Source organism: Cavia porcellus, unplaced genomic scaffold (assembly GCF_034190915.1).
Source record: "Cavia porcellus strain 051 isolate PalLab524CR breed Dunkin Hartley unplaced genomic scaffold, mCavPor4.1 scaffold_16, whole genome shotgun sequence".
NCBI classification, from domain to species: domain Eukaryota; kingdom Metazoa; phylum Chordata; class Mammalia; order Rodentia; family Caviidae; genus Cavia; species Cavia porcellus.
This window is the reverse complement of record NW_026947499.1, coordinates 41,795,693-41,810,501: the sequence shown is the minus strand read 5'-3', so window position 1 is coordinate 41,810,501 and position 14,809 is coordinate 41,795,693. Positions and strand designations below refer to the sequence as shown.

At 37.3% G+C, this 14,809-nt stretch overlaps 1 protein-coding gene across 4 annotated transcripts in view; it reads left to right on the top strand.

Moving 5' to 3' along the window:
• The window catches only part of Txndc11 (thioredoxin domain containing 11), a 66,959-nt gene that overhangs the window by 24,601 nt on the left and 27,549 nt on the right, over positions 1-14,809 (top strand). For all 4 annotated transcript variants that reach the window (XR_010039847.1, XM_003477759.5, XM_063226544.1 and 1 more), the window contains one exon: positions 5,193-5,286. Coding sequence is in view for 2 of the 4 variants with exons in the window: in XM_003477759.5 (XP_003477807.2) it covers positions 5,193-5,286 (94 nt within the window). In the remaining 2 variants the exon portion in view is untranslated. The remainder of the gene's footprint in view (positions 1-5,192; positions 5,287-14,809) is intronic.

The window sequence follows — 14,809 nt, the reverse complement described above, 5'->3', positions numbered from 1 at the left end:
GTAAGATTGAGTAATAGTAATGTTGTTTTCAAAGCTGCTGCTTTTTATGACTCTTCTGATTTTAATATATGTACATTTAAGTATCATTTATGTTAGGTATTGTTATCTTCTCTATTAGCAAGGATTTCCTTTTTATTTTTATTTACTTATTTTTGTAGTGTTGGCCTCTTGATGAATGCTAAGTCTTTTTGTGAGTTGTGTAACGTATATCCATTCATTTAGTCTTATCTGTGTTCTAAACCAAAGTATTTGAAACTTAAGTGGGATGGGAAAACATTTTGAAAGCTTTTTTGGGGGAAGACAAAGTGTTAGGTAAATCGGCAGGTAAAAGAAAAACCTGAGGATTTATAATAAAACCTAAAATGCCTGACTTCTAGTATTATGTTACATGTAAGTAAAATATTATCTGAATATTAAGCAGGTAAATGCCATTAACACCAATTTATAGTTTTGTTGGCACTGTGAAGAAAATAGTTTTACACATTTTAGGAGTTTGGCATTGAGTAAAAACACACCATGGTAACTTTTCATTGGCCACTAGAGGGTGTGTGCACCATCTCCTGAAATTTATGCTACAAGTAGTGCCCACTTTAACAAAAAATACTTACGTTGAAGAGGATTTGCCCATCTTCTATAAATAGCTAATTTTCAACCCCCTTATAACAGGTACTGAATATACTATACAAAACAATGGAATTTAAAACAAATTGGTCAAGTTATTATCTGGCCTTCATTGTGTCTTGCTTTTTACTAAAATTATGAATTTGGCAGAAGAGCTTTGTCGGATGTATTTTACTTCTAATGCCCGTGCAAATTTTTAAAAAGTTTTTTTGAGGTTTTGCTAATTCAGGCTGGCCTCAAATTTGTGGTGATCCTTCTGCCTCAGCCTCCTGAGTGCTTAGGAGAGAAGTATGCACCACCATGCCCAGCTTCCATGCAGTCATTAACAGTGGTTTATCACTTGCCTGTTCTGTGCTGGGCACTTTCTGAGCTAGAAGTATAGTTACACTTGTTTGTAACTATACAAACAAGAGCGATTCTTTTGTTTCACGGAATTACTTGTGGAGCTAACAAAAAGGAAAACACTTACTGTTACTATTATTATTATTTTTTTTTTAGTAGTGCTGGGGGTAGAATCCAGAATCTTGCTCATAGTAAGCACGCTATACTCCTGAGTTACATCCCCAAATCTGCAAACAGGTAAACAAGAGTACTAGGCTGAACAGTGTCCTTTCAATATTTATGTCTGCATTAAAATTCAAAATGTGACCCAATTTCAGAATTCAGAACTAGGATCTTTGCAGATGTAATTAATTAAGGGAGATGAGGGTCACACATGTCTTTTCACCACCATGTGTGCTGGTAACCCCTTTATTGGTCGGACAAGCAAAGACAAGAGGAATGCTGAAAATTGAGCACATGTGATTGTTTACCCAAAGCTGTTTTTAAGCATCTGCTAGACTGCTAGAGACACCTCAGTGACAAGCATCAGAATGGGGATGATGGTGTACCACAGGTTTTGAAATGGGACGTCAGGTACTTAGGGTCAGGTGGCACATGTCACAGCCAGCTCATCTGGAAGGGACCTCCAAAGGCACTGAGTGCAGGGATAAAGTTGTCTGGGATGGGTCAATTCATGAGTTTATTTGCACTGAACAAACAGACCTGGAAGAGGAAAGTTTTCTATGTGCAGATGTATGTATTCCTCAAAGTTGACATTTTTCTATATTTCAGCAGTAAATGTGGAAGAAATAAAGATATATATAGCTAATTTGTGATGATTTCTGAATTAATGATACTGCTTCTGTTGGAAAGACATTAAAATCTTGGAGAGAGAAGCTGCAAAATGTTCTGCCCACAACATGACTGAGGGATTTGACAACTTTCTTTTTTTCTTTTATTTTTAAATAAAGTGGCCTTTATTTTAAGAATGCAGAGAGAGACTCCTAGACCTCCGGGGTCTGGCTTTCTGTCTCAATTTGGCAACTTTCAAATAATAATTTGCAATAGAAATTACATAACTATTTTACTTGATTTCCTCTTATGTTAAGTATTAATTTTAGTTTTATCTTCTGAGGCATAGTGCTTTCAAAATTCAGTAAGACCATTAACAGTATTAAGTCTGTTAACAATCACTTAAAATATACTTTGCCTGCTTTTTTTTTTTTTTGTCTTTTTCCTTTTTATCGGTACCAGGGATTGAACTCACGACTGCCTGCTTGCAAGGCAGGCGCTTATGCCACTGAGCTAAATCCCCAGCCCCTTTCCTGCTTATTTTTTAAATAGCTAGTATTTTACAATTTATAAACCTTTCATTATATAGTTACTAAATCTTATGTTCTTCATTTCTTTGGCAATTGAAGTGAAAATTTTGCTTATGGGTCTGTTTTGCACTGTTCAGTTGGATGAATTTCTTTATTTTTTCATCTGTTTGTTGGGGGCTTTGTTTTTTTGTTTTTTTGGTGCCAGGGAGTGAACTCACTTGCCAGGCAGGTGCTTGTGCCACATATCCCAGGCCCTGATGAATTTCTTCAGTCAAACTTACTTCCTCAGAAGACAGAGTTGTCTTAATCCAAGCTATGTAATTTGCAGCAGAGATGCATCAAAAAACCTGTACTGTAGAAATGTCCACAAAGGATAGCTGGAAGTGGTTCAGCCTTTTTCATTTTTAAAGGTTCAATTTAGATTTCTTTTGGAGATTCAGAATTTGTATTTTTTATATTCATTAATTTGTACAAATGTGTATATATGTCCACATATTTGTATATTATTGCACACACACACACTTTTTTTTTTAAATTTTTTTTTTCTTTTTTCCGGTACCGGGCATCGAATTCACGACTGCCTGCTTGCAAGGCAGATGCTTATGCCACTGAGCTAAATCCCCAGCCCCCGCACACACACTATTACATATATATTTATGGATCATGTGTCCATTTCCATGAAGCTACCTAAGACAATGCAGTGTAGTTAAAGAAAAAAATTATTTTCTAGCTAGGGAAGATTTATTAATACTTAGAATAAAGTTGGTTTTGGTGGGAGATTAGTCAAACTTAAAAGAAAGCTAAATGAGTGTTTACTTTAAATTAGTTTCTATTTTTGTTGTGTGCAATGTTAACTAAGTGACTAGAATTTTTAAAGATTTTATTTGCCTTTGTACTTGATAGGAAAGCTTATTATACCATCATAGAATGGCATGAAATCATAAGAACCTAAATACTATTAAGTCTCTTGTAGGTCAGTTGTAGGTTGTGTTGTCAAAAATGTTTTGAAAGGGGCAGGGATTTAGCTCAGTGGCACAAGAGCCTGCCTGGCAAGCGCAAGGTTGTAAATTCAATCCCTGGTTTTTCCTGATGCATGTAAGTGAAAAATGTATATACCTAAAACTATAAAAATAGATGAAAAGAATTAAAATAGATACAAATAAATGGAAAAATACATCTTGTACATGGATTGAAAGAATTTTTTTAAAATGTTTTGAAAGAGTAGACCAAAGAAAATTTTATTTTCAATAATACTTTGCGGCTGGAGATGTATAGCTCAGTGGCAGAGTATACACATGCTTAGCGTATGCAAGGCCCTCTGTTTAAATCTCAGTACTGCAAAACACAAAACTTTGTTTTTTTATTTCCTTAGTTTAAGAAATTGGTTATTCGGGGGCTGGAGATTTAGCTCAGCGGCATAAGCGCCTGCCTTGCAAGCAGGCAGTCGTGAGTTCGATCCCCGGTACCGATAAAAAGGAAAAAGACAAAAAAAAAAAAAAAATAATAATTAAAAAAAAAAAAAGAAATTGGTTATTTGTTAGATTTTTCTCAGTGTTAAAATTACACATTCCATTTCAGTTTCTTTCAGAATGAAAACCAGTTGATTTAAAGGGTGTATTGGTGTATGCCTGTAATTCCAGCACTCTAGAAGCTTAGACAGGATGATTGCTGTGAATTCAAGGCCAGGCTGGACAACACAAGACTGTGTCTCCAAAAAAAAAAAAAAAAAAAAAGTGGTTTAAATTAAAAGGATAGTGTGTTCCTCTACGGATCAGAAATTTTCTCTTACACAATGTAATGATTTAAAATTTTACCAACAAATTAAATTTCCACCTTAACTTTTGGCTGTGATTTGTCTGCTGATCAAATCAGTACCAACAGTTGCTTATTAAGAGCATCATGTTGATGGCTTTAGTGCTGGAAAGAAAGATTCTTCACAGTTACCTTGTGCTTTATAGTCTACCAGGCTTGCTGTTCAGGAGGCCCATCAATAACTGGGCTCATTTGCCAGCTTTGAAACCAATGCTTCACATCAGAGTTTGTCTAGCGTTATACATTAGTCTCAAGAACTTGGACTTAGGGGCTGGGGATTTAGTTCAGCGGCATAAGCGCCTGCCTTGCAAGCAGGCAGTTGTGAGTTCGATCCCTGGTACCGAAAAAGACAAAAAAAAAAAAAAAAAAGAACTTGGACTTGAGCTTAGGTGTTCAGACTCTAGCACTTTTTCTTTTTTTCAGGGATTTCTTTCAAAACAAGTACGATCATTACAGGACAAAACTGGACAGAGGGCTGTAGGACCTCCAGAGAGGGAAGAAAATACTTTGAGCAGGAAGATAGAATACATCTTGCAAGGGACAGTTAATTGATTTGGCACATTTAAGGGCCATTTGATGCTAAGCTTAGAGATGTTAATGAGCAGTTGAAAATGAGTGTGTGAGAGTAGAGAACAAGAGCGCAGTCATATAGAATCTGATTTCCTACAAAGTGGGAAGGTAAATTTGGAATGATTGAAAGGAAGCAAGTGGAGAAATCGCAGAGGGGTTACAAAACATTACTGCCATAACTTGCCTAAAGTAGTTATAGTAAGTGAATGCCTGAATTCTCTGGTCAAGTTTTGAGTCGGGCTTGGAGAGGTGTGCTGTCAGCAGAGTGGAAAGACTTAGGCGGGGAGAAGGAAGTTTCAGCTTTGGTACCCCTGAATTACCACTCTGCTGTCCTAGAAAGGTTGTGCCACTCCATCCCTTACTCTGGTGCTGTCTGTATGCAGAAGTTCAACCTAGCTCTCAACTTTGTTTAGATGTTAGGCTTTTTAAAAACTGAAGTGCAACAAAATGCAGGAATTGTCAAATTCTAATATCATGTCGTTCTTGTATGTTTAAAATTATTGCATGCCAACAGTGCCTCACCTAATTGTGTCCTTGTTCCCACAGCCTGGAGTACTCGGGTACTTTGAGTTCAGTGGCTTGCCCCAGCCTCCTGGCTATTTGACCTTTTTCACCTCAGCATTATATTCATTAAAGAAAGGTAAAATTGATTCATATTAAGATGGTATTTTAAGAGATATAGTTATTTTAATATCTTGCATACATTATCATTATTACATTTTCTAATTTGCTAGATTCCTTTTCTCAGTGTTTTTAGTAATTACATTGTTTAATGTGGTCATCAACATAGTATAATATTTCAAATGTATTCTCTTAAATGTTTAGTTTTTTGAAAATAATGACCATATGGCATATGCAATGATATATTTTGTACTTTAAAACTTACTATATCATAGTCTTTTAATTATGTAGTTACAAGTTTTTGCCAGTATTTTCGGTGTTTATCTAATCCTGTCAGTTGGATGTACTACAACTTGCCAGTATACTTTCTTTAAGGAATATTTTTATAAATATAAAAGTTGTAACAATTCAGCATGAGCCTACTGCCAGGTTCACTCTTCCTAAATCTATATTTCATTTACTTAGTTGAATCATATTATCATTTGGAGTCCTGCTTTTTGCATTAAATATCATATATCCTATGTATTTGTCCAAATTGCCATATATTCTCTCTTGGTCATGGGTCTAAGGCTCATTGTTTGTCTTCATTGATCTGCTCATCTGTCTTTGTCCTTTACACACCATTCTAGTCACAGCCTGACTCAGCCAGCAGACTCTGCCCTCGTGTGTCCTAGTCCTCCCTGGGAGGCTTAAGTACCTGCTGCTGTCAGCCCCAGCTTTCCTCCTCTCAAATCGCTCACTCTTCTTTCAGGTTCCAGCTCAGGTGCCACTATTACAGTTTCATACTTTGTCCTTCAACCCAATCTAAATTGGATACTCTTGTTTCTTTCATGGCACCTAATACAGTTTGCCTTTATATATGTAGCTGTAGGATAATTTAATGTCTATCTTCCACAGACTCAGATTCCCGAGGGAAGGACAATGTGTCAAGTTCAGTGTTTTTAGTATTTGTCAAGTGAGTGGTCAGAATAATAACCCAGCATCTTACCCCAGCAGACCAAAAATATGTAAGTTCTAGGGGCACTGTTAAAGGCTATAATCCCAGCTACCTAGAAGGCTGAGACAGGAAGATCAAACCTAGCCTGGTGATTGTAGCAAGACCATCTCAAAAAGGGTTGCGGGATGTCGCTCAGTGGTAGAGCACCCCTAAATTTAATCTCCAGTCTCCCATGCACACACATTCAAATACAAAGTAATCAACACATCTGCTTACTATGTATTGGATACTGAATGACTTCAGTGTATATCATGAATACATCAAACAAGAATGTGGGGGCTGGGGATTTATCTCAGCGGCATAAGGGCCTGCCTTGCAAGCAGGCAGTTGTGAGTTCGATCCCTGGTACCGATAAAAATGAAAAAGACAAAAAAAAAAAAAAAAACAAGGATGTGATGGCCATTTTAATATATACATTGTCTTAGAATTCCATGCATGGAAAATCTACTGTGTACATTTTTGTCTGGAAGGCATTTGGGAGGAAAGTAAGCTGTCATATGCATATGTCTTTTGTTCACTTGTAAGTCTGAGCTGCAGTTTCAAGTGACTAAAAAGTGAATCCAAATTTGAATTTTGTAAACAAAATATTGAGAACTTCAATAAGCTTAAAAAGTAGAATTCAGAGCTCCTTATATAAAATTAAATAAATCCCTTCAAAGAAGACCTTAATATATTATATAGAAAAGGAGAATTTAGAGTAGTCCACTGAATGATGGTCACACTCAGGCTTCTGAGCTGAAAGGGATAGTTCAAGATTTTGGGAGAATGTTTTATTTAGTTAACTTACATTGTGTGCTGCTTTGCCATGTTGGTGAAAACTAAATAACTCAACTTAAACTATGTTTTCAGTGATTTCTGAAAAACCTTTCCAAATATAAGACGTAGTACCCTTCCTTTCTGTCTTTGAGGCAGAGGTAGAATAAAAGATGGACAGATGAAATGGGGGTACAATAGAGCCCAGAGGAATAAATGGCTAAAAAATACTCAAGCCAGGCATGGTATACACTTGTAGTTCCAGCCACTCAGGAAGCTGAGGCAGGAGTTCAAGGTTAACCTGGGCAGCATCCCAAGTCTGGGTCTAAAGATTAGGGAAAGGTAGCTAGGTGGTAGAGTGTTTGCCCAAAAAACTCAAGAGTACAAAATGAACCTCCTCAGTCAAATTAGTAGTCTTGTTAAGGGATTATATGAAAGTTTTCATTGTAAGTTAAGTATGGTCTGATTTACCTTTTCTGTGGTATTCCCAGTTATGTGATTCTATAAGCTTTTTTTTTTTTTTTTTTTTTTTTTTGTCTTTTTGTTTTTTATCGGTACCAGGGATCGAACTCACAGCCACACACCTGCATGGCAGGTGCTTATGCTGCTGAGCTAAACCCCCAGCCCCCAGTTACGTGATTCTAATTGGATTTTGTCATACACTGTTGCATGAGTTAAGTTTATGGAAGCTGAAATTCAGTTTAGCTAATCTTATGCCTTCTTGAGGGGAACATTAAATTCCTATTTAAGCTTAGTGGACCATTTTTAGAAGAAAAAGACAAATTGGAAATGACAATTTCCCATATACTAGGAAGGATTACCTAAAATAAATTTGCTTGAGATGTGGGTTTCCCCTTTTTCTTTCTATTATTCTGAAGTCAGACAATAATTTTCCTTATTGTTAATAGCAGATGTGTGGTAAAAGAAACGTACAGTTTTTTCAATAGTATAGTTAAAATGTGAATTCTGAATCAATGTCCTATTTAGATTTTGTACACCAATTGAAGACTGAGAAACATTTGATATACTTTAACAGTTGCTTATGGGAAGCTGAGCTGAGGTGTTTAGATTTGGTAGTAGAAAGCATATGCCCTAGTTCAAATGCATTTCTCATTGCCTTAATGATTTTTTTCTTGTGCTAGGGATAAAACCCAGGGTGCCTTGTGCTTGCTTAGGCAAGCACTCTACCACTCAGCTATGCATGCAATTTGTCACAATGATTATTTTAAATTGTCTTTGCAAAGACACTTTTGAGTTTTACATTTGTTTCTTGAAGCTAGTTGGTCAGCAGTTTACAAACAATGGAGAGTATGCCATATATGAAACATCATGACTGGGTGCTGTGGGGTTTGCTGAGAGTTCATTCTTATCCATCAAGAGGTCAGGGTTGCGGGTTTTTGTTTTTGTTCTTTTGTCCTGTCTGTGTAGTCCTAGCTGGCCTTGAACTCACTTTGTAACCCAGGCTAGCCTTGAACTTTTAGTAATTCTCCAAACTCAGTCTCCCTAGAGATGAGATTGGAAGCATGTGCAACCATGTCTTGCTAAGTTATAAGCACTTGTTCTGTGGCAGTCTACCACTCTGTTAGGACCATTTGTCTGTTTTTGGTAATCAAACGTAATAAAGGAAGTCAAGGAGAACTCATTTTATCATCTCAGTACCATAACATGAACTGCTTTCTTTCTTTATTAACTGTTTCCTTTTGCCTCAGTTACCTGTGAATCTCTTGGACTTTTGCTGACCTGTCAGTTGATAGAGGCCCACCTGCTAGTGGGTATGGGCAGGAACCCTTTGTTATGTTTCCACCTATTATTTTCCTACCTTTTTATTTTATCATTTTTTTATAGAGAAGTTTTATATTTTCATGTAGTTCTCAGGTTGGTTGGTTGATTTTTCTGAAAATCTGATGACTAGTTTACTTCTTTTTACCACTTTATGCTACTTGGCTTTACTTAGGCTTTAAATGATGGAGGACACTGTTGTTTTTTTCCCCCTTCTCACTGGCTAATCAGCACCATTTATAAAATGATGCTTCTTTCCTTTGCATCTTAACACCTGCTTACCACAGAACACATGATTTCATCATATATTTGGGTCTGTTCTTGTGTTTTCTCTTGGTCTTGAGAATCATTTTATATGAGTTATATAATTAAATTTCTTGTTTTATAAGTTGTTACTATCTGGTAAAATGTAGGCTCCACTTCCTCTAGTTTTATATTTTGTGGAATATTCTTTTATTGTCATCCTTGCTTTTGGCTGGGTTTTGGTTCCAATTACAAATGAATAAAAGGCTTGAAGATAATTGACATGATCATAGCATTTACCTTCCTTCCCTTTCTAGAATCACTGCATGATTATTCCTTTTTTTTAAACCTTTTAATTTTTCATAGTAGAACTTACAAGTCTCTTGTTAATGTTTAATCATTTCAAACTCGGGGCTGGGGGTTTAGCTCAGTGGCATAAGCACCTGCCTGGCAAGCAGGTGGTCGTGAGTTCGATCTCTGGTACCGATAAACATGAAAAAGACAAAAAAAAAAAAAAAAAAAAAAATCATTTCAAACTGCTAGATAATTAACTGTGGACTGGCATTCTTTGTGTATGTATTTCAAAAGCCTGAAGGAAACCAGCTCTTGTGTGCTGTACTCTTCCCAGACTGCAAAGCCTATTCCTTTGAGAATTGTTTCATATTGGCAGGCAGCTTTTGTTATTCTTTTGCCTTAAGATAACTTGATAGAGGGCTTGTCCTTTTAACTGGCATGCCTGGGTTTTGTTTCTGTTTTTTAATCTTGTGGTTAAATAACATTCTATAAAAGTGTGTTCTGGTAAAATGTTACCATTCTTCTATGATTTGGCAACTTTTTGAAAGAAAAAATATATATAAAGTTGATCCTCCTTTTCACCCAACCTATAAAAGATGTACAGGGCAGGGTCTGAGGTGTGCAGTGGCTTGGAGGTTGGCAGTGTCTGCCTGTAAAGTTGGAGAAAAATATTTAACTTTTCTGACTTTGAATTTGTGTATCTGGAAATTCAGGGAGGATGAAGGTAAGAATAAATGCTTCTTTTGTGATGCCAGATCATGTGTGAAATACTTTGTTAATTGAACAATATTCTTAAAATCTGTCGTACCTTGGAACTAAACTCCTTGGGACTTGTCTCAAATGAGTATTGCTTCTGTTTTAGAAAAAGCATCTACACAAGAAAATTTGACTGACCTGTAGGCCTGTCTTGCTCATCCCTTTCTCTATGACACCTATAGTTTAGCTGGAAAGGTAAATAAATGACTGATAACACAGGAGAAAGATTTTAGCTGTGGGATTTTAAAGTTCATTTGGATCCTTAACTCTGCCATTGTTTCTCCTACCTGGCTCTTCAGGTGATAGCCCCTGCCTCATCCCTTTTTCCTATTTTTCCTAGCAGCTTCTCATGTTTCCTGACAATAGAATCTTGATAAAGTGAATTAAAATTTACATGGTACCTAAATGTCACCTTGAAATTTCACTGTATTATTAACCATAGGTATTGTTTCTACCTCCTTTGGGGATTTCTAAACTTAGTTGATCAGGGAACCTTAAGAATACCTTTGGGATATATAGTTGGCCCTCTTTGTCTACCGATTCAACTAACTGAGGATCAAAAGTAATTTGGAAAAAGAAATTACCTACTCAGGATGCTGAGGTAAGAGGACTTAAGCCCAGGAGTTTGGAGCCAACTGAAGTGACACAGCAGGATCCCATCTCTTTAAAAAAATAAAATAAAAAAAGGCACTGGAAGTGGTAGCACTTGCTTATAACCCCAGCACTGCCTTTTTAACTACTAAAAATGCCATTATTTTATCAAGAGACTTCTCATATTTAGAGGAATAGATGTTCATTTTCATTGTAACTTATTTCTTAAGATTTGTAAGTGCTGTTAGATCAAAATTAAGACCAAAAAAGAACCTCCCAACACTTGAGGTTAGATTCAGAAGCAGCATTTATTAATTCAATAAATGTGTGCTAAAAAGATGAATAAACCTCATTCCCTGTCATCGGCAGGGGTCACCAGCCAGTGTGGCCAGCAGCACTGCTTGCCTACAGTCATTGGGTGGTGAAAGATCTGTGACAGGCTTTGCTGGAGGTAGGACTGCCCTGCACAGCGTGGTGGGAGCCTTGTGCTTTCTCAGGAGAACAAAGGACTCTGGAGGGCCTTGGTCTCTGGGTGAGTGTGTGAGACACTGAAGAGTGGAAGGTATTGGTTTGAGGAAAGCTGCATCTACTTTTGCTTTGGTTGCAAAAAGCTAAGCATCAAATTGAGTGTTCAGTTACAGGTAGTGTTTTGATTCCTTGAACCCATGAATTTGAAAATTTCGCTTTCTTAATTTTTGTGGAGGAGGGGCACAGGGGATTGAATTCACTCTTTCCAGGCAGTCATTTGTGCTGCTGAGCTAAATCACTGACCCTTCTTTTTTATTTTTGATAATGTTCTACCTTTATGCATATTAAATTGTCCTATCTTGTGGTGTGTTTGTATTTGTGTTGGTTCTGTTTCTTGTTTTGGGTTTTGTTTTCTCCATATTTGGAAGTTAAGACTCCTAAACAAAGAAACAAACACATTAAAATCTTGAAAAAAATCTTAGGAATCTCACAGTGAAACCATAGGCTTACAGTCAAATGACGCTGTACAAACAAACTCAAGTCTGTTATTTGATTGTGCACTTCTGATTAGGCACTTTATGTGGCTAATCCTTTCTTAACTAGCACCCTTTGAAGTAGAAATTCCTTTTATCCCAGTTTTACAGATGAGGAGACTGAGGCTCTGAGGAAGAAAATATTTTGGCTTTGAAAATAAATTTAACTTTTTTTGGAACTGGGGATCAAACTCACAGCCTCTCGCTTTCCAGGCAGGCACTCATGCCACTTAGCTAAATCCCCAGTCCTATGTTAACATTTTTTTGAAGTCAAAATGGCAGGCAGAATAATGGCTCCCAAAAAGATTAACTTGAACCTATGTTATGAATATTCTGTGTTAAATGACAAGGAGAGGGGCTGGGGATTTAGCTCAGCGGCATAAGTGCCTGCCTTGCAAGCAGGCAGTCGTGAGTTTGATTCCTGGTACCGATAAAACGAAAAAGACAACAACAACAAAAAAATGACAAGGAGAAATTATGGTGCAAGTTGCTAACCAGCAGGCCTTGAGATAGGGAGATTATCCTGAGTTTTCTGGGTGGAACCATTGTATGTAATCAGGAAGATTCTTAAAAGTGTAATTGTGAGGTAGAATAGTCAGCATCACTTATGTGATATGAGGAAGATTTGCCAGCTATTGATGGCTTTGAATGAGAAGGAAGAGGAGTGTGGGTAATTTGTAGGAACCTTGAAAAAGCCTGGAAATGGGTTCTCCCGGAGCCTTCAAAATGAACATGATTTGCTGACAGGGCAGGGTTGATTCTCGGTCCAGACTCACATATAGACTCATACTGGACTTCTCCAGAACTGCCAGACAAGCAGCGACAAGAAACTCATGCTGTCACATCATAGAAATGCAGGAGCTGAAATAGGAACCTAGACCTGTCGTACATGTTGGTGGCTCTGAATATGTGTGTTGTACCTTAATAGTAAATTAAAAGTTTAGTATTTATTTTTTTGTTGTTTTTGTTTTAACAGCAACAGAGTTACACATTTATCAAAGGTGGGAAAAAAACAGAAGGGTAGGGGAAAAACAAACTCTGCAGAGTGAATTTGGTCCAAGTAAAAAGGAAGGGAAAAATAAAAATATACCTTACTGTTTAGGGTAGGCTACCATGAATAGGTACTGTGGCCCTGAAGTTTTAATATTTAAAGTTGAATTTAAGGCAAATGATACTAAGCAAAATAAGCCAACATTTTTACACAAAGAGCTCAAAATCAAAATCTTGGTGTAATGCAGGCAGTATGTATTGTATATGCTTGTAATCCCAGCTACTTGATAGGCTGAGGAAGGAGGATCACAAGTTTGAGGCCATATTGGCAACGTGGACCCTGTCTCAAGATAAAAATTTAGTAAGTACTGGGATGTAGTTCAGTGGTCCCTGGGTTTGATCCCTGGTATCTCCCCTTCCCCTCAAAAAAACAAACCCACCCTTTTTAAAGTAAGTGCATCCAGGTGAATCTTCATGGAAACCACAGAGAACTTTTCAACTTTCTATTCTCCCTGAACCTTGTTGTAGTCGCCATAAGTTAGTGATGGTAATGCAGAGAAGGTACAGAAAGGGAAACTGAAACTGTACCCGTGGGAGGCAGTGTTAGGGCATTCTCTTGGTGGCAAAACCCCCAGCTTCATGAACATGGCAGGAGTAAATCTGCCGAAGTGTTGCAAGTTGACAAGGTTGAAAGGATCAAAGGTAAATAACTCAGAGTGTGGCAAACAGCCCGAGCATAAACATGTTGGTGCTATTTCCCCCCAGTGATAGTGAACCTTTTAGAGCTTTCAGTAGTTACAGCTGGCTGCAGGGCACATGCTGTGGGTTCACCACCGTGGTCCTAGCCTCATGTCCATGAGGGATAGGCCGTAATGGGCCTGGGTAGTAGATCAGTGCACTGTGCACTGCCTTAGAGCTGAAAGGCCCAGGGCCAAAGGCAAGCAGCAGAGAAGCCAGTCTCTCTCCCTCAGGTCATCTTGGCCTGCTTAGTTGCCTATATGAGCAGCTCTAGATACTGCTTGGTTATTAATTCTGTTTCCTAGATATTCTTTCAAGATCTCATTGCATCTCACAGTGATTTGTGATACCAGTTGTCAAGATATGATTAATAGAATATGAAAACTGGCTAATTGCCGTGGAAATAGACTATATCGAGAATTTTTTTTAAGAATTGAGTTGGATCATATTGTTGGTCCCCTTTTTTTGTGGCAGGGGATGGAAAACATTTGCAATTTATGTTAGCAACTTTTTTTTTTTTTTTTTTTTTGTCTTTTTCCTTTTTTTATCGGTACTGGGGATCGAACTCACAACTGCCTGCTTGCAAGGCAGGCGCTTTATACCGCTGAGCTAAATCCCCAGACCCCTGTTAGAAAACTTTAAGTTAAAATAGTAATATCTCCATGCTTTTAGTATAAAAAGAGTTCATTTTATAAATGACAAAGACCTGTTATTGAATATGCTGGAGCCCTGCTTTAACAGAGAGTACTCTGGATATGATGAAAAGTGCTCTTTTCTTGCACAGTTTTGTACTAAAAATTTCATCTGCTAATCTGAGTATTGTTTGTTCACATGAGGTTGCAGATTTAAACTGTGTTCCAGTAAGATTTTCACCATATGCAGAAAATTCAATAGAATTGTGATTTTTTTTTTCTTAATAAAATTTTTTTTATGTGTGAAAGATAAAGTTTTAAAAGGGCAGTATATTTGACTGTGTTAGAATCTGTTTTGTGCAGGTATACTGTCCTTTCTCATTAATTCAATTAAACTGGTTTTTTGATGGCCTCTTTCAATTTTGGGGTCAGACTGTCACATCTTATTCCTCTGCTCTAGTAAATCATGTTGGTAACTTTGGCAGACTATCAAATAAATGCCCAACTGGCTGCTTTTTCTTAACTATGATAGTGCACTACAATGCAATTGTTTTTACCTCAGGTCACTGTTTTGGTTCTACCAGTTCATATCCTCTCTTAGCTCCTGCTTTTTCTTTTGAAGCTTTGAGATCTAAATGTATACACTGTGCTGTTTTAAAAGATTTTTAAGGGGACTGACAGTGTTGCTGCATTGGCAGAGCCTTTGTCTGGCATGTAGAGACCTGGGTTCAGTCCCCAACACCACATGAATGTGTGAAGAAGTAGCAT